This window comes from Pavona decussata, unplaced genomic scaffold, assembly GCF_977016875.1.
Source record: "Pavona decussata unplaced genomic scaffold, jaPavDecu1.1 SCAFFOLD_386, whole genome shotgun sequence".
Lineage (NCBI taxonomy): Eukaryota > Metazoa > Cnidaria > Anthozoa > Scleractinia > Agariciidae > Pavona > Pavona decussata.
In genome coordinates this window covers 1,756,754-1,775,000 of record NW_028145758.1, presented here as the reverse complement: position 1 = coordinate 1,775,000, position 18,247 = coordinate 1,756,754, and the positions used below count along the sequence as shown (strand labels likewise).

The 18,247-nt window shown below is 40.1% G+C and overlaps 6 protein-coding genes and 1 pseudogene across 10 annotated transcripts in view; 5 read left to right on the top strand and 2 right to left on the bottom strand.

The window, feature by feature from the left end:
- Positions 1-14,094, top strand: part of LOC146451574 (histone H1-delta-like) — an 18,676-nt gene extending 4,582 nt beyond the window's left edge. For 2 of the 5 annotated variants that reach the window (XM_085099083.1, XM_085099088.1), the window contains exons 3-5: positions 1,007-1,044; positions 2,017-2,188; positions 3,042-3,648. The gene's annotated coding sequence lies outside the window, so the exon portion shown is untranslated. Of the gene's footprint in view, positions 1-1,006; positions 1,997-2,016; positions 2,189-3,041; positions 3,649-14,022 lie in introns of those variants that run through there. The other 3 variants (XM_085099087.1, XM_085099084.1, XM_085099086.1) reach the window with 3 other exon arrangements.
- On the bottom strand, positions 5,586-6,079 carry LOC146451579 (histone H2B.1). The gene has a single exon (XM_085098809.1). The coding sequence runs from the start codon at positions 6,069-6,071 to the stop codon at positions 5,700-5,702; it is 372 nt and encodes a 123-aa protein (XP_084954935.1). The 5' UTR covers positions 6,072-6,079; the 3' UTR covers positions 5,586-5,699.
- On the top strand, positions 6,198-7,233 carry LOC146451578 (histone H2A pseudogene; annotated as a pseudogene).
- Positions 8,146-8,825, bottom strand: LOC146451577 (histone H4). The gene has a single exon (XM_085098800.1). It carries the CDS (start codon positions 8,508-8,510, stop codon positions 8,199-8,201), a length of 312 nt encoding a protein of 103 aa, XP_084954926.1. The 5' UTR covers positions 8,511-8,825; the 3' UTR covers positions 8,146-8,198.
- On the top strand, positions 8,974-9,484 carry LOC146451576 (histone H3). The gene has a single exon (XM_085098799.1). It carries the CDS (start codon positions 9,004-9,006, stop codon positions 9,412-9,414), a length of 411 nt encoding a protein of 136 aa, XP_084954925.1. The 5' UTR covers positions 8,974-9,003; the 3' UTR covers positions 9,415-9,484.
- Positions 11,563-12,345, top strand: LOC146451575 (histone H1-delta-like). Its single transcript, XM_085098801.1, has one exon. The coding sequence runs from the start codon at positions 11,576-11,578 to the stop codon at positions 12,134-12,136; it is 561 nt and encodes a 186-aa protein (XP_084954927.1). The 5' UTR covers positions 11,563-11,575; the 3' UTR covers positions 12,137-12,345.
- LOC146451573 (DNA nucleotidylexotransferase-like) overlaps positions 12,546-18,247 on the top strand; it is a 20,861-nt gene continuing 15,159 nt past the window's right edge. The window contains exons 1-6 of the mRNA XM_085099045.1: positions 12,546-12,772; positions 13,556-13,621; positions 13,846-13,883; positions 15,377-15,470; positions 15,645-15,696; positions 16,039-16,098. Coding sequence (XP_084955171.1) covers positions 12,579-12,772; positions 13,556-13,621; positions 13,846-13,883; positions 15,377-15,470; positions 15,645-15,696; positions 16,039-16,098 — 504 coding nt within the window. The 5' untranslated portion in view covers positions 12,546-12,578. The remainder of the gene's footprint in view (positions 12,773-13,555; positions 13,622-13,845; positions 13,884-15,376; positions 15,471-15,644; positions 15,697-16,038; positions 16,099-18,247) is intronic.

Below are 18,247 nucleotides of genomic sequence, written 5' to 3'. Positions count from 1 at the left end.
GGAAATACCAATTTAGCCTCATTCTCTTCTTGACGCAGTGTGCCCCTTGAAATTAATGAATCATGTGTAGTTACAGTGTATAAAAAAATATGAATGTTAACCCCTCCCCTTCCCTTATCCCGCTGGTAGATCCCCTGCCCCTGTGGAAATTTCAATTAAGCTTCATACATTCCTTTTAATCCCCCATACAGATGCAATTTCCAGTCCTTGCCATGGGAGATATGGATATTTTTTGGATTTAGCTCTGCATCATAATTCTTCTTCATCACAGTAATTTTAAATTTTTTTTTAGGCCAGGTAACAAAAGAACATCGACATTGCTGAAAAGAACACGTTAAAATTAGTAAAACGGCCAAGCTTGAGTTACCGTATACCTTTAGAGGTGTCTTGTGTCCAAACGATGTAGCGCATTTGGTTTAAACTGTAGATGCCTAAACCCTTTTTGCTTCAGCAAACAAGTCATAACCAGGAAATCAAGAAGTCAGGATACAACTATAACACAACAGAAAAACAAACTGACTTGGAAAGCCTTATTACGTTACTACGAGTAATAAACAGAAATGAAGAAAAGGGCGTTCCTAAAACAGGCAGCATATGATAGTTTGATTAGCCAGCTCTATAAGCTTTAATTTGATGTAGGGGTTTATGTATCTACTGTTTAAACCGGACGCTCTACATGGCTTGGATGTGAGACACCACTAAAGGTATCCGGTAACCTTAAGTCTGAAAATTTTATAGACATGCATGGAAACAGGCAAGTTTTGTCCATCTCCACACAAACATCTGCAAAACTTCCTGAAATATTTACGGAACTATATCTTTACTTTTTGAAAAAACAAGACTCTCAAATGTAGCCTTTTTACTTATTTTTAGGTACTCTTTTAGGTGCTAATGGGTTTTTGTCACCTGACCAGGCTGGGCTACACCAAAATCTCAAAATGCCAGTCAAATTCAACCCTTGTATTGTAATAATAACATTATTGACAAGTCTCTTTGATTTTCCCAGGCAACTTGTAGAAAATGTAGTAATAGTGACTCTTGATTGTAAGTATACGTTGTTATCATATAAGCTGTAGTGTTTATTCAGCAACATGTCAATCAGATCTTAATATAAAATGGTTTGTAGGAACAGTCAAGCTTAAAATGAGAGACCGGGAGACTCATTTTGCGGTACAATCCAGGTCAAAATTCTTTGTTGAGTACCCTCCCCTCCCCTGCAACATTAGAAGAATGCTCTATTCATTGAGCTACTGACAGGACTTCTAGGTCATTTATTAGGTTCATGTATGATGTGTTCTTGATTATTAGTGCTAAGATCAGTAAGAAGTGTTTCTGTTAATTAAACCTGGTCTTAGTTCCTGCAGGAGAAAAAAAAAATTATTGAAATAGTAAATATCTGAACTTAACTGTCAAAGGTATCTAGCTTGCAGGGGATATTATGGACACTATCCAGGTCTAATTGGATATGGAAATGTTTGTTTCTGAGGTGATAAAAACAGTCTGGCAAATTTTTTGTAAGCTTTTCTTTCTGCAACTGATTAAGTTGCGGAATAACTGCGATTGTCTCTCATTATCGATCAGGATCCACATTGTTGGGTGGACTTGTCACAAGACGACCTAACGCGCGCAGAACGTGAGCGTTAGCCTGTAGAACAGGCGTTATTTTTTTGCGTTTTTCAGGCGAGCGGAGGCAAGCACGAGGCGAGCGCGGAGTCACGCGAGTCACGAATGGAGTCACGCGCGACGGGAGGGGCGATGCCTCCGCTCACCTGAAAAACGCAAAAAATAACGCCGGCCTGTTCTACAGGCTACGTGAGCGTCGACTTCGCGATCACATGTTTACTTCAGGTGTCGAACTTGCGTGAGCGACGAAGTCGAGATATGTTTCTGACTGGACTCCGCGCGTCTGGACTTAAAGAAAGTTTAATTCTTCGACTGTAACTTGGCAGAGTTTTATACTGATTTAATTCGTTTTTTAGCCATCTTTGTGAAGTCTTTCTGTATTTCTCTTCGTAGTTTTATTTCCAAGCTGCCGTGAGGACAGACAAAGTTAATTAAACCCTTGCTGCAAACTGTTGCCGTGTCTCTGTCTCTTTTCATTGGTTGGAGCCGAATCTCTGACAACAAACATTTCTTGAGCGATGTTGTGGCTGGCTTTACTTTGGGAGCCATTTTTGCGTGGTTTATTGTAAGTTACGTTTCGTTTATTATAACACTTCACAGATATATGGCGGGGCCATATCACCTGGGCCCGGTTGTTCGAAAACCGATTAACGCCAATCCCTGATTAAAACCTTTTAACCTTTTGTATATTTAATCTTTATAGGACCTTTCTGAAAACCACGTTAAGTGACCGGAAGCGTCCTAATAAAAGATTATTACTATTTAAAAGTCAACCGAGGTTTTCAGCACGCTCGTTAAAAATGGTTTTCGAAATTCTAATTTTAAGCCCATGGTAAAGAAAAGACAAAGTCAAAACTGAGGGACAGAAATCTTTTTGAAAAATCTTTACTGTTTAGCAATTAAACTGGAATCAAAATCCTCGTTAATCCAGGATTAGCTTAATCGGCCTTTGAACAACTGGACCCTGGTTTCTAGAATCCATATCCGTTTCTGTAAAATCCATTCCCGTTTTCAGATTTTCAGACCAAAATGATTAAAATCTACACCCTTTCCAGGTGAAAACGACATGAAAAAACCATACTCTTTGGCGCCGAGCAAACCTACGTAGCTTATGTAGGGGAGTGCCCCCTGGGCAATGGGTGCCTCTCTCTCACTAAACTCTGAGCAAAGTTGTTATATACTATAGCCCTATAACGTGAAAATAATCATGGTGACCCCGTATTTTTATTTTATTTGCTTGATGTACTAGACTGTTATGAGCCACTGTACAAAGGTTAAAAAATTGCCCTTACAGTCTTCTTTTCGATCAGATCCAACTTAAAAAAACGTGTTCTTAATTCCGGTATTTTTTTACTTTCTCTTCGTTTTGGTGGTCTTCATATGAGTAATTTCATTTTGCCGTTTCTTTCAACTTCTAGGCGTCCAAGGTCCTAAAGTTATTTGCCATACGAATCCGGAAGCCGAAGGTTTATACACTGCTCTCACAGCAGAGGCCGACTTCTGTCAGCGATGAATGAAACACAGAGAAAATCTGTAAAAATGATCGGAGAGATTCATGCACGTTTAACTTTTTTAAAAATTTTATTTAGATATTCATTGTCTCCAAAGAGGCGGAATATATGCAGTTTCCAGCATACCGATGATTTAGTTACTTAACGTGCTGAAAGAAAATTTCTATTGCTCGCCATCTCCTTTTCAGTCAAATAATGGTTCTACGACTGACAATAGTTAAGAGGGCAGAAGATCGTAGCAAGTTATTTAAAGCTGAAAAGTATAGAATTGGTTACAATGGGTATAGGTTCTACTATATTCTGCGAGAGGTCATAGATTTTTGCGCTTAGAAATTAGGTATAAAAAGTCAAATATTTTGGCCTTGTGTGAGCTCATGAGGAAATTCCGGTGAGGGGGACATAAGATTGAACTTGGGAACGTCGAACAACGAGTGTCTAATATCTGACTAATAACTGATGATTTTGATAAGCATTTTCTAAGTTTAAGATAAAGATTAAAGAGAAGAAAATACGATGTTTTGACGACTCTGTGTAGTAATTATGAATACTGAATGCAAGGTAAACGAATATGATAGTGAGTACGGGCTCGAACTTGGTTAAATCGAACCTGTTTTGGTTTCCCTTCGGAGTTCGCGTTAGCGAGGTTTTACTCTATATGTGCACAAGTACTGGTTTGTGAGAGCCGATGTAGATACAGTCAACTCTCGCCTTGCGGACACCTCGACTGATTTCATGAAAGTGCAAGTACGTACAGTTCTAAACAAAATGCTTGGTACGAATGGAGTCAGCTTTATCAGACACTCAAGATTTCCTTGGCATTTAGTTTCTTTAAGATTGGCAAAGTTTCTGTCTCACTCCTCCTTTTTCCAAGATCCATGAAACGAAGTAAAAAAAAATGGAAACTATCCTCGACCATCCTCGGAACAGCTCAAGATACCGAAGTACCGGAATTGAGGAATGGCTCTATCACATTGGATAATGGTGTCGTCGAAACGTTATATTTTCTTATCGTTAATCTTTATCTTAAAATGTTTAATAAACAATTAATGGGCATAAAAATTACACAGGGAATGGCCGATTGTTTGTTTTTTAGTTTACCTTTCGGTCACCTCATCTTCCATTTATTGTACGGAAGCTGTTTAGTTTTATTTTTCTAATTTGAGTGAGTATTTTTCTAAAGGATATAACACAACATGAGAGAGAATAATTTAATCTTAGAATTGTATTTCTCCATTCATGTAACACATATACAGTTAACACAAGGAAAATAGAATTAGTTGGTTTTAGAGTGGAGTGGAATGGAGTTAATTTTGTTTCTTGTGCGGTTTGTATACCGATCTTGCTCAGTATCTCAAACGTGTGACGCAAGGCAAGGCAGAAAAGATCTCCGCTTACCAGGGTAGGAGGAAACTCACAGGTCAAATATTTACTTCAATATCCCTCCTGTTGTAATTGAAGCCTACGAGCAAGCTCTTGGGAGGGGGAGGGGAGTGCTCCATCTCCCCTCCCTTCCCCCACCCCGAGAGCTTGCTTGCAGGTTAAGCATGGTGGGGAATGGTTTTTGAGGCAAAAAACAGGGTACAATGAAGACGTCCTGAGTCTTGCACTTTTCTCATGCTTGATCGTTATTGTTTTCTTCATCGACATTTAAAGTTGTGAGTCAAACACATTCCTAGAAGAGAATAATTTTGGCTGCGGCAAAATCTAAATGAAACTTAAGTCGACTAGCTGGCAAAGATTTCACTTAGCAAATTTTAAAAACTTTCAGTTCTTTCAGCTGTGAAAAAATTCCAGTCTTTTTTTTCAGACTTTCTCTTGATTTTTCACAGTCTTTCCATCGGCAGGTATAAGTTGCACATTTCCATACTTTTTCAAGGATTCCAGACTGTGTGCTATAGGAATCCTGAAAAAAGGCCGGTAGAACTATAACTCCCTGGAAGCGCTTCGAATAATTTTAATTAGCCGCAAGAGCAGACGCTTTCTGGCTTTTGTTTCACCCACACTCGCGCTCGCAGGCTAATTCGATTCTGCGGATCTACCCAACTGACTTGTGACACAAGACACATATAGACCCGCTAAAGAACTCAAATGAATAATTACAAAAAAGAAAAAAATGAACGTTTGTAATTATGCGAAACTTTTCCCGACATACAAAAACAAACTTTATGCAGTGGTTGTTTTGAGGAGTACAGAGCATTTCTTACAGCTTGGGTGTCCTGTGCAATCACGCGTGGACTCCTTTGTTTGAACGGTTCAATTTTTGGCGCACAAATCATGCATAATCAATATTAACGAAAATGAATAATTTTAAATGAATGGTTGCAAATTTCTGGATAATTTTCCAGTGTACAGGGTTAAATAATCCAGAATAATCGTACGTCTTCGAACAATGTCAAACTTTCACGATCACCCTGCACTATTTTGTGTCACAAAAGTTTATGTCACAACTGAGCAACGTACATAGGCCGATAGGATTTAGGCGTATATTGATGTTGGTCATTGCTTTTATTACGTTTGGTGGCTCCTAAAGGAGCCGTTTTTGTTTTGGCGGTAAACTCAGCGAGTTTACTTGCTGCTGGTGTACTTGGTCACAGCCTTGGTTCCTTCACTGACGGCGTGTTTGGCCAGTTCACCGGGCAGAAGCAGCCTGATGGCGGTCTGGATCTCGCGGGAGCTGATGGTTGATTTCTTGTTGTAGTGCGCAAGGCGGGAAGCTTCAGTGGCGATGCGCTCGAAGATGTCGTTGACGAAGGAGTTCATGATGCCCATGGCTTTGCTGGAGATACCAGTGTCAGGGTGAACTTGCTTCAACACCTTGTAGATGTAGATAGCATAGCTTTCCTTTCTCTTTCCCCTTCTCTTCTTCTTTCCTTCAGCTCCAGCCTTTGCCTTTCCGGCTCTCTTCTCGCCTTTCTTTCCTGCTACTTTGGGTGCCATATCTGTAAATCAGAATGGATTGGAATGACCATCGCTTCTGAAGAATTTGCAATTTATAACAAAATCATGAGGAGATCAATTAACATACGGATCAAAATCTTCGATTTTCCATTGGTTATCTCAGCATAGCTTGACACAAAGGTCATCCTACTTTCCACATAATACATCATCATATGTCAACAATAAGAATTCTTAAGATTTGATTGGTGGGTTTTGATCCTACTCAAATCTTTGGCGCGTATAAATTTGGATGGCCGTTATTGACTTTCATTCCCTCGTACAGAATTTGTGCCGAGATTTAGCTTTGAAAACATGTCTGGTCGCGGTAAAGGAAAGGCAAAGGGCACCAAGTCCAAGAGCCGCTCATCCCGAGCAGGACTTCAGTTCCCTGTTGGTCGTATCCATCGTCTCCTTCGCAAAGGCAACTATGGTGAGCGTGTTGGCGCCGGTGCTCCAGTGTACTTGGCTGCTGTGCTCGAGTATTTGAGCGCTGAGATCCTTGAGTTGGCGGGCAACGCTGCTCGAGACAACAAGAAGACCAGAATCATACCCCGTCATCTTCAACTGGCTGTCCGTAATGACGAGGAGTTGAACAAACTGCTCGCCGGTGTCACCATCGCACAGGGAGGTGTTCTTCCCAACATCCAGGCTGTTCTTCTGCCCAAGAAGACTGAGAAGAAGGCAAAAGCTTAAATTGCCTTTGCTCTCTATACAAAAACGGCTCCTTTAGGAGCCACCAAAAGTTAATAAGGCCATGACCAACAATTTATTTATATATAGTACAATATCAACTAAGAGCTGCACCAGACCTGTGAGATAAATGAAGCAATATTTCGGATAATGATGAAATGTGTACCTAGCCTTGGGAAAGGTGTTTCTTTTCGTCAGCTTGAATTTATTCTTAAAAGGATAAAGTACTTATTGAAAACAGCCCACGGTACAGCTACCGGCCGTTGATTCCCTTTGTGGCGCAGGCTGACTGAAAAGTGCGCCAATTTGAAATTTCACAACATACGCTTTATATGCAAATTTCTATAGGTGTAAACTGTCGAATAAAGGCGCGCAAGCAAAAAGCGCGGCTTCCGTTACAGAGATTGCGCCAAAATTTATTTAGCAACTGAGACTTCATCGTTACAAACTCCGTATATCACGCGCCCACGCACAAAAAAGTCAAAACCTTGGCAAGGCAAACGAGAAATGTCCCATGGCATTGGTCATAATATTCGAGTCAAAATCACAGTTCCTAAACATCAAAAAATGATCCAGGGCCGCATGATGCGCTGTTATACAACCTAACTTTGGCAGAGTATTGAAGATTGGGCTTAGATTTGAAGTAAACGTGTGGGACCGACAGTATTTCTTGGGGATTTTGATTAATGAATAGGAAACAACGTTATTGATCATGACTTTAAGAAGATTTGATGGCTCCTAAAGGAGCCGTTTGTTTTTTTGTGTAGATCGCAATCTAACCGCCAAATCCATACAGAGTACAATATCACCAGACCTGCGAGATAAATGAAGCAATATTTTGGATAGGGGTAAAAGGTGCGCCTAGTCTTGGGAAGCGTTTCTTTTCATTAGCTTGAAAATAACCATTAAAGAATGAAGTCTCTTTGAAAAAGTGGGCCATTCTGAAATTTCACAAGATACGCTTTATATCCAAATTTCTATCGCTGTAAACTTTTGAACATAGGCGCGCAAACAAAAGAGCGGCGTCCGTAAAATAGAATGCGCCAAAATTTTGCAAAATCAGTTTCATCGGCACAAACTCAGAATCTCGCCTGCCTACACACTGAAGTCAAAATATCCAAGGCAAAAGAGAATTGCCCATCGCGTCTTTACTGATAGCGATATTCGAGTAAATCAGTCCCTAAGCGGCACGCATCAGATACTCGACCCCACAGGCTTTCAGAATTTATCGAGTTAAAATCAAGTTAGAAATTATACAACCTAAGGTCAGGTTTAAGATTGGACATAGATTTGAAGCAAACATGTGGGGCAGAGGTGTAGCCTCAGCGGCTACATTTCTTGGGGATTGTGATTAATGAAACATTTTCGTTAATCATGACTTTAAGAAGATTTGGTGGCTCCTAAAGGAGCCGTTTGTTTTTTTGTGTAGGTCGCAATCTAACCGCCAAATCCGTACAGAGTACGTCCCTGGCGTTTGAGAGCGTAGACCACATCCATGGCTGTCACAGTCTTCCTCTTGGCGTGCTCGGTGTACGTCACAGCATCACGGATCACGTTCTCAAGGAAAACTTTGAGAACACCACGAGTCTCCTCGTAGATCAGGCCAGAGATTCGCTTGACACCGCCACGGCGAGCAAGACGACGGATGGCTGGCTTGGTGATGCCTTGGATGTTGTCCCGAAGGATCTTTCGGTGACGCTTGGCGCCTCCTTTTCCTAGACCTTTGCCTCCTTTACCGCGACCAGACATTTTGATTGCTACTCGTGTGATTGAGTTATGCCGTTTTGCGGCAGTTTGCTTTATTTATATTGTGAAGAATGACGTCTTAGGAAACACGAGAAAGATGTTCCCTATTGGCTAAGCACAGACAAACAGAGTGAAAGGTCAAGTTAATATTTATGTGGCCAAAAATTACAACACATATTAGTGCATGTCGTGCGATGGCAAAGAGTCTTTTCCAGTAGAAATGCTGATCTAAACTTCAAGGCCAACTTTCTCGTAAAGCTTCTTAATTTTTGAAGTAAAATAATTTTATTACCACTATCTTATAACACCTCAACAGGCCTTCACAGAATCTTCGGATCAAAACATACTCACAGAACCGTGAAAATAATCCACAGTCTAGTTGTGTAAATCATCCAATGAAATCTCTTAGTTTTTAACCAATCAGAAAGAAGCCCGCCGCATATAAAATGATATACTACACTTGAGAATACTATCATTGACTTTCAAGTTATCAAGGATGGCTCGTACTAAGCAAACCGCTCGTAAATCGACTGGTGGAAAAGCTCCACGCAAACAGCTCGCCACAAAGGCAGCTCGTAAGAGCGCGCCTGCCACTGGTGGAGTCAAGAAACCTCATCGTTACAGGCCTGGTACAGTCGCTCTTCGTGAGATCCGTCGTTACCAAAAATCCACCGAGCTGTTGATCCGCAAGCTGCCCTTCCAGCGCCTTGTGCGAGAGATCGCTCAGGATTTCAAGACCGACTTGCGATTCCAGAGCTCCGCTGTGATGGCTCTTCAAGAAGCTAGCGAGGCTTACCTTGTTGGTCTGTTTGAAGACACCAACTTGTGCGCCATCCACGCTAAGCGCGTCACCATCATGCCAAAGGACATTCAGTTGGCCCGCCGAATCCGCGGAGAGAGAGCATAAGTGGATTGCATCCCTCACAAAACAAACGGCTCCTTTAGGAGCCACCAAATTAATAAAAGCAATAACCAATGATTTCTATTCTCCGGTTTGTTTCTCTTATTACTGTGCTGTATCTCGTTTTCCTTGGTAACTTTTCAAAAAGTCGCAGACGCAAGAATTAGATAAGTAATTAGCTTTCTGCGTGATCAGTCTTTTATTTTAATTTTACGAGGAGGTTTTTTCTTTCTGAAAGACGTGCTTCGCGCTCCCTCACGTACTGGACGTTCATGATGGGCGCCATTTTGTTTGTTTCCTGCCATTTTTCCCGTTAAACTCCAGTCTGTCTTCTTCCTGACATTAACCTACTCTCCACGTTTATCGTACAGTTAGTTCATGTTATTTGCAATACCATTTCAGTTGACAGGGCAGTTGAGAATGCCCTTTCTTAATTTTTCCTCCCTCGACCGAAAGAGGATCATGTTGACGTTGGGATGTTTTTGCGGCTTGGCAGGGCAGGGTAATTTGCAGAACGACAAAATGCAGAATGTAGCATTTCACGTTCATCTATAACAAAGAATGATATTATTTAAGCCTAAGCACTTCTCAGAATCTTTGCACAGACGGTTAGCTTTTAGTTGTCGTTATGGGACACATTTGACACAGGACTTTTACGGCGTTCTGCAAAAGAAAACTTCTGCCGTTGTCAGCTGCGTTGTTGACACGCAGTTCCCTAAAATTCAGTAGAGTTCAGAGATTAGCAAAGATAATGACAAAAGGGAAAAAACAGAATAAATTGCCAAGACGGTAGCACGGCTTATAGCTGCACTGTTTCTCTGAATTAAGAATAAATTTACTCGTCAGATTTTGGCGCAAAAAATATGCATGCGCAGTCTCCCCCAGAAAATGCCTCTGTCAACCCACTCGGGAACTGAAGACTAATCACATGAATTTTTTATTGATTTCTTGTAAAACACACTTCAAAATTGTATCAGCTAACCGAGAGTCTCAGTGGAGAATATTCGGAGAAACATTGTCTCTCTGATTGAATAATAATACACGAAGGATTTTGGCGCAAAAAATATGCATGTGCAGTCTGATGTCTCCCCCCAGAAATTGCCTGTATCAATCCACTCGGCTGACTGATGACGAATCACAAGAATTTTTCATTGATTTCTTGTAATACACACTTCAAAATTGTATCAGCTAACTAGAGTCTCAAAGTGGAGAATATTCGGAGAAACAGTGTTTCTCTGATTCAATAATAATACATGACAGATTTTGGCGCAAAAAAAATATGCATGCGCAGTCTCCCCCCCAAAATTGCCTCTATCAATCCACTCGGCAACTGATGACGAATCACAGGAATTTTTTATAGATTTCTTGTAATACACACTTCAAAATTGTATCAGCTAACTAGAGTCTCAAAGTGAAGAATATTCGGAGAAACAGCCTCCGCACCGCGCAGCCCCCGGCTGGACGAAGAAACTGTTGACAAGTGTCAGGCAGATTCGATAAGCGATCGTCATTTGGAAAATCTGGCTCATTTAAGTTTATCGTTAGTTTCTCATAAAATTGTGACGTTATAGTTTTGCACCAATACTAAGACAACAAATTCTAATGAACGAGTCGCTTTAAATGGTAAATGGAAGTTTGTTTGGTGAGGACAAAGGAGTCACAAACATGTTCCTCAACTCTACGAAAATGGCGACTTCAGTGTCCTTGTTGTTGAAGCAAAAGCGGGGTTAAGCGAAGAAAACTGAAGTAGAATGCCAGATTTTTTGATAAATATTTGATATGTCAGAGTTCTTCTTTCAAAACCAACACGCTGTTTTGAATTACATTAGCGTGCTCAAAAGTAATTTCGCTTTTATGGCAAATGGATTTTTGAATCTGACTACTTCGCAAACTATGAGGCTTAAAATTTCCTGCTGTCTTCACTGTTTGTCCCAATATTTTTTCACTTGCAACTAGCAAAGAACTAGGTCCAAATGCTTTGAGATTTTGGTTGGATGACGTTCTCTAAGATGGCATTTTATTCAACAAAACGTCGAGTAAACTAGCACAGAAGTTGGCGAGCGCCATGTTTGAATATTGTCTCCTCGGCGGTCCGCATACAATGCATATAGCTCGTTTGCAACATGCAGCTTCCTGTTCTATCGAATTAGTACAGAAAATTTTTAACATGTCTGAAGCAGCAAAGTCCCCAGCTAAAAAGAAGCCAGCTGCGCCTAAAAAGCCAGCTGCTCATCCACCATACCTTGATATGATCAAGGCTGCTATTGCTGCGCTAAAAGAGCGTAATGGTTCTTCCCGCCAAGCCATCGAGAAGTATATCAAAGCCAACTACAAGGTTGGTGAGGTCGGCTCACACTTGAAGCTGGCTCTGAAGAGAGCTGCAGCCAGCGGAAAACTGGTACACACCAAGGGTGTTGGCGCTTCAGGTTCCTTCAAGTTGGCGAAAGAGGAAAAGAAGGAGAAGAAACCGAAGAAGAAACCGGCGGCAAAGAAGAAGCCCGCGGCCAAACCAAAAAAGCCTGCCGCAAAGAAGGTAGCAAAGAAACCAAAGAAACCAGCAGCAAAGAAAGCCGCTGTCAAAAAACCAGCAGCCAAGAAAGCAGCCTCTAAAAAGCCAGCAGCCAAGAAACCGGCAGCTAAAAAGCCTGCTGCCAAGAAACCGGCGAAGAAATCCGCGGCGAAAAAGCCAGCCAAGAAACCCGCCAAGAAAGCCGCGACGAAGAAGTGAAGTGTGACGATACTACAGCAAAGAAAACGGCTCCTTTAGGAGCCACCAAATAAAGGAAAAGTAATAACCAACAAAATAGAAAAACCTTTACAATTTATGGCGTATTGACCCCTACATTGACCGATCGATTTTCGTTTCAAATCGTGATTTTATATACCTTCTCCTCCTCCGGACACAGGCTCTGGGAGCAGGAGAAGGTGAGGGTGGAAGTTATTCTAGTTTCAGAGAAATGAACATAAACCTCTCCAAAACACCATATTTATTACCCGAACGACTGAATTTATGATGAATCGAAACAAGTCGTGTTACTTTTCATAGTTTCCTTTTGAAAAATGACTGCTTTTACCCAGGCTTTTTTCGCCCTGACCACGCGGTCCGAAACAGTTAAAACGAGGCCTAGGAACTAGGCAAAGAAACAAGGTATTTTGGCGGGGAAACAAGAATGATGGCGTCCAAAAAGCCAAAGTTAGACTGCAGGGAACATGGTGAATTTGGAAGTGACACGGTGGAAAGACTTGATAAAAACTGTACGGAAACGCTTATATATATTGTACCGAAAAAGATCCCAAAAGCTAGACTTCAAGTGCTGAACAATCTCGCTCGAAAGAAAGGATTTCCCATAACAGACCACTTCAGGTGAGCTTGAGCTGAATTAAAAATTTGCTCATAGATGAGCGGAGAGCTTTCTTTGTTATAACAGGGACAAGATGTTTTAGTAGGTGGAATGTTTTAGTTTCCATTGAGTCAAACTCAGTTAATGCTGAGGACTGTTTTGGTCAAAACTAGCAAAACTTCGTTGATACGTTGATCATGAGCTCAGCCTTTAGTTTATGTCATTTTTGTAGGCTTTAGCCTAACTATGATTTATGATCATCACTAGTATTACTTTTGATTAAGATTGTGGCTGCTGCTAAACTTACTAGTATATTTTACTAGTTAAAATATATAATTTAGTTATTTTAAAAATAACAATAACAATGATGATGATGATGATGATCATCATCATCATAATAATAATAATAATAACAATAATAATAATAATAATAATAATAATAATAATAATAATAATAATAATATCTAATAATATTTCTTAATTTTTTAATTGATTTTCTTTGTTTATCACATGATTTTATTGTAAATTTAGATGCATGGCTATCCACAGGTTTCTGCCTAGCTCCTTGTGTGTTTTTTTATTTTATATCTGGCATTCAGATGTTGATATACTGCCTTTATATAATAATCCCTAGTTCAGGGAGTATGGGTACACATTTTTCAGTTGCTATAGCCTGGTTGTCAACCTGCAAGCAATATATGCATAGAAGATCATATTTTATGCAGTTATGGATTTATCATGCAAATGCCTCACCAGTTTTACAAAATTTGCTATCAAGGCTAATGGTGTGATTTTGTTTTTCTTAGGGATTCAGTGAGTCACATTGTCACAGCCTATGAATCTAGAGAGAGGGTCCTCGCTTTCTTAGAAAGGTACAAAGTAAGTTATTAAATTTAGAACAAAACCAGTGAAAGGTTATTTTTTCTACCTTTGGGTTTTTGTTACCTGGCCCCCATAAAAATTTCAACGTATGACAGTCTATGACAATTCTGGGAAAAGTTGTTAAATCTTGTCAATAACTAGTATAACAATTAGAAATTAAATTCAACCCTTAATATTGTAATAATTTTTTGACAAGCCTCTTTGGTTTTCCTAGGCAACTTGCAGAAAATGTAGAAATAGTGACTCTTGATTGTAAGTATCATTGTTATAATATATTAAGCTGTAGTGTTTATTCAGCAACATGCCAATTAGATCTTAATATAAAATGGTTTTTAGAAATAGTCAAGCTTAAAATGAGACACTGGGAGACTCGTTTTGCAGTACAATCCAGGTCAAAATTCTTTTGAAACACTCCTCTCCCCCCACTCAATGTTGTCTCAGTGTTGTTGCATCATAACCATTGCTAGAATGGTCAGCTTGTTTTCCGAAGAAAACAGCATTGTATTTAGGTGAAGGGGGATGAGATTTGTTCAAACTGTTTCAGCCGGGATTGTCGGTCATTTATTAGATGCGTCCTTAGTAGTGCTCATATCAGCAATGAGGAAAGTATTCTATGCCATGATAAATAAAAAACTGAAGATGATAAGTTTTAAACTTGGTAATGAGAAAGATGTTATGTTTATCATATGAGTAAGAAAAAAATATTAGTCCCAGACAGGAATCAATCAAGTCCATGACATGAGGGGAGGGGGGGGGGGGGGGAGGGACTCCCTATTTTTTATTGATTTTAAAAGGAAGAGGGAGGTTTCACCTAAAGGGGGTCTGTTTTTCAGACTGGAGGTATATAAAAGGGTAGAGATTTCACAAACTGAAGTATAGAAGGGTAGGGAAAATTGTAACTTAGGTATCTACTGAAAAGGGGCAGCCTTTCAAAATATCTTGAACAGACCCAACAAAAAGAGATGCAGTGTTTCTACTGTAGGTATGTGAAAGGGGTACTGTTACTGGACACCATGTATAAATATTGATTTAAAGCCCGCCGCACACGTGAGGAAAGAGCTGAGCAGGATATTTGAGATTTCGCCTCGCGAGGCGAAATTCTCACCAAAACTTCACCGCACACGAGAGGAAATGGCTGAGCTATCTGCCTCGCAAGGCATTTTGCTCAGCTCTTTCCTCACGTGTGCGGCAGGCTTAAGGATGGTGCCTACTTTTGCTACTGTGCATACATTATGTGCATCTGGGAATACTCGGGTTTCCTATGGGTGATGCTTACTGATACAGGGATATTTTTGTGCGGTTAAAAACTAAGCATAGAACGTAAAACTTAGCAAGTGCTCTTGGTATCCACAATGAAAACTGGGGGTAACTGTGCATTTTTCAGAGATAATAAAGCTTCAATTTGGAAAGAATATGCCACACATTGCTTTGTATTTTACGGCTTTTTAGATTATTGTTGCTTAATTGTCTCTAAAAAATGTTTGGTTCCCCCCAAGTTTATTTTCGGATTCCAATAGCCCTTGCTGAGATCTGAGATCTGGTGTTAGTCTTTCTGTCATGATGTGTAGCAGGACAGCACAAGGAGCACTGATTGAGTGGCTTATTTTGTGAATATTTTTACTGTGAAATATTTCAGTGAATTGTACACAGTACTTAAATCTACTTAATGGATATGTATAATGATCATTGATATTTTCAATTGGGAAAAAACATTAATGGTTTAAATTGTGTTCTTCAAATTTTAGGGTTGACTAACTGTACAGCAGCAGGGAAGATCCTGGAAGTTCCAGATGAAGTGAGGGTTCAATCTACAGCAACATCAACAGAAGAAATTTCTGGGTGAGTACAGAGAAATTTAGTCATTCCCTAAGCAAATGTGGATTCTGGTTTAATTGGCTTGAATGTTTACGTGTCCATTGACACTGAGTAGTGAAAATACAGTGCCCTTAGAATGTGGTGTCTCAAATGTTTTAAGCCTAAGACTGCTTGTCTGTCCTTTTCAAATGCTTCTAGAGGTGGTGAAAGCCAAGACGCAACTGAAGAAACTGCAGTGCTTGATTATCAGGTATATAGTGCAATGTCATTCTCTTTTACTTGTAGCACAGGGAGCCGAAGCTTGCATCACTAGAGAGTGTGTAATAGTTCATAATTTACTAGTGGGATGATGACCTTTGAGTGCAAGAAGTATTGGGTTACAGGTGGTCAAATGAGAACTTAAACTTGTTATATAAGGCTTTGAAATTGTTTAAATTCTCAATGGCTGCTTGTATTGCATTACTTCTCTCACTCAAAGGTCATTGTCCCACTAGTAATAAACTGTTACACGTTTTCTAGTGACTAGAGCTTGGGCTGCCTGTGTTCGTAGTTGACCCCTGATGGATTAAATTTAAATTTTATTTTTTCATAGGATACCAAGTATGTTTGTCAAAGACCAACTCCTTTGAAGCACCACAATAACAAATTCACAGTGAGTAAACCAGAAAGTATGTACCATATTTTGTCAAGTTGAACTCTTGTATAAGTCGACCCCCCCCCCCTCCCATTTTCAATGCCTAAACTCAGATTTGCTTCTTTTCTGGCTGAGGAGTTAAAATCCAGATATATTTGGCTGAATTTTCTCAAAAAACTGAGTGCATGAAAAAAGCAAGCAGAGCAAGATGCAACTGCGTGAAGTTTATAAGCATTTGTTGTCGCAGGGGTTTCAATAAGCACCGACGTCTGACAAAGAGCATCGGCTACTTTGATCAGAGACGTCGGCTACTTTCAGCCTAAATTGAAGTAATGAAAGAACGGTCCTTTCAAACAAAATTAAAATTTATTTTGATGGGCTTGGATGTACTTTTTACCTCAATTTCGAGATCAAGGTCACGGCTCATTGCGCATTCGGCATGATTTGGTATCGCTGTTACGGCTCGACTCGTCAAGTTGGTCACCTTGTAATTTGAGGCGGTTGCAACGCGTCACATCTATTTTTGGATATAGTTGCACGGTTTGTGTCAACGAGAGCGCGGTATAACAAGCCTTTTTGTTAAAAGAAGAACTGATATCAAGTCGCTAATCTGTAGCCTGCGTTGCAGCTGGACTTGTCACTCAAGACCTATAGAGAACTCGATATAGTCAAATAACCTGTACATGACAATTACGCTAAAAGCAGACTAGACTATATTTTAAGCTTACAATTAAGAATTTTATGAGTAAAATGCCACATTTATTTTCAGCTTGATAAACAGGTTGCAAATTATAGCTACATACCATTGTGTAATACAATGAGCCTCATCGAAAGCGACTTTGATTAACATATTTTTGAAGCTCTCACAATCAAAAATGCTTCTCCAAGATTCAGTGGAGATACAGCAAACACTCAGGAGAGCCATTGCCCATAGACTAGCACGAAATTACCATTTAGGACCTGTTGCGTGAACTCCTCGTCCTCTTCGTCTGTGATAGCAATCGCTGGTTCCAGAGTTCCAATATCATTTAGTAGACGAACCTGGTCTTCCATAAGAGCTCGTAACGGTGATATTACTACATTACAATGACACTGGAGCCACGAGGCCTTCCGAAAATATCGTCCGCCGCAATTGGAAGACATTGGAATAATTAAAGATTTGCCATAGCCAGTCGGCATATTCACAAAAATATTTTGACCTAATAGAAATCCCCGAAGCGAATTTTCTTGTTGCGGCAGAAGATAAGATATTTCGAACTGCTGTTTTCACGGCTCTAAACGCTCGTTCCCAACTTTCTTCAGAAAAAGCCGTCATTTTCTTTTAATTCACATCGCTAAAATATTTCAAAACGATCAATCAAAGGGAAAACCCGGGGAAGAACAACAAGTACAAATCGTTTTTTTAGGATCGCGGTTGAAGAGCAGAGTATTGCTCAAGAAAGAACGACCAATCAGACAAAGCGTTAGAAATTAAGCCAATCAGAAATGGTTTATACAGATATCCCTGCAAAACTGTGGGATACCAGAACAAGCTTTTGGGAGCCGCTTTGCAGACGGACTATATCAGGGATTGCATAGACTGTCTGTGACGCAGGCTACTAATCTGTTAACATTTAGAAAATTGAGCTTATCAGGAACGTGTTGCGAAAGAAGAAGCGACTGTTCCAGGATCGAAATTAACTTTTTTAGGCAGGCGCCAACTGGCGACTGAATATTTTTTTTCAGTCAGGAAAAATGTGGTCGCCAAAAAGTGTCAATAACATTTTTCCTTCGCAGTAAAACACAAACCAAACTTTTTGGTTGCCAATTTTTCTTTTAAGAATCAGAGCGAAGAGAACGCATTTGGGGCCGCAATTTTTCTGCTAACGAATAAGATTAAATACAAACACGCTGATCATAGCTGTGAAACATTGTGGTAGATTTATAACAACAGGAAAATCGGTTTTATACTTCAAAATCAGCGGAAAGGTAAAAAGTAAGCGACCAATTAGCGCGCGGCTTTGAATTTTATTTCAATCGATTTGGCTGAAAATCAAAGTTATTGTTTGTATAATGATCGTGGCATGAAATAGTTAATCCCCCGTTGGCGACCAGTTTTGAAATTCTGGTCGCCAGTGCAAAATTTTTAGTCGCATTGGCGACCAGGAAAGTGCAATTGCGGACCCTG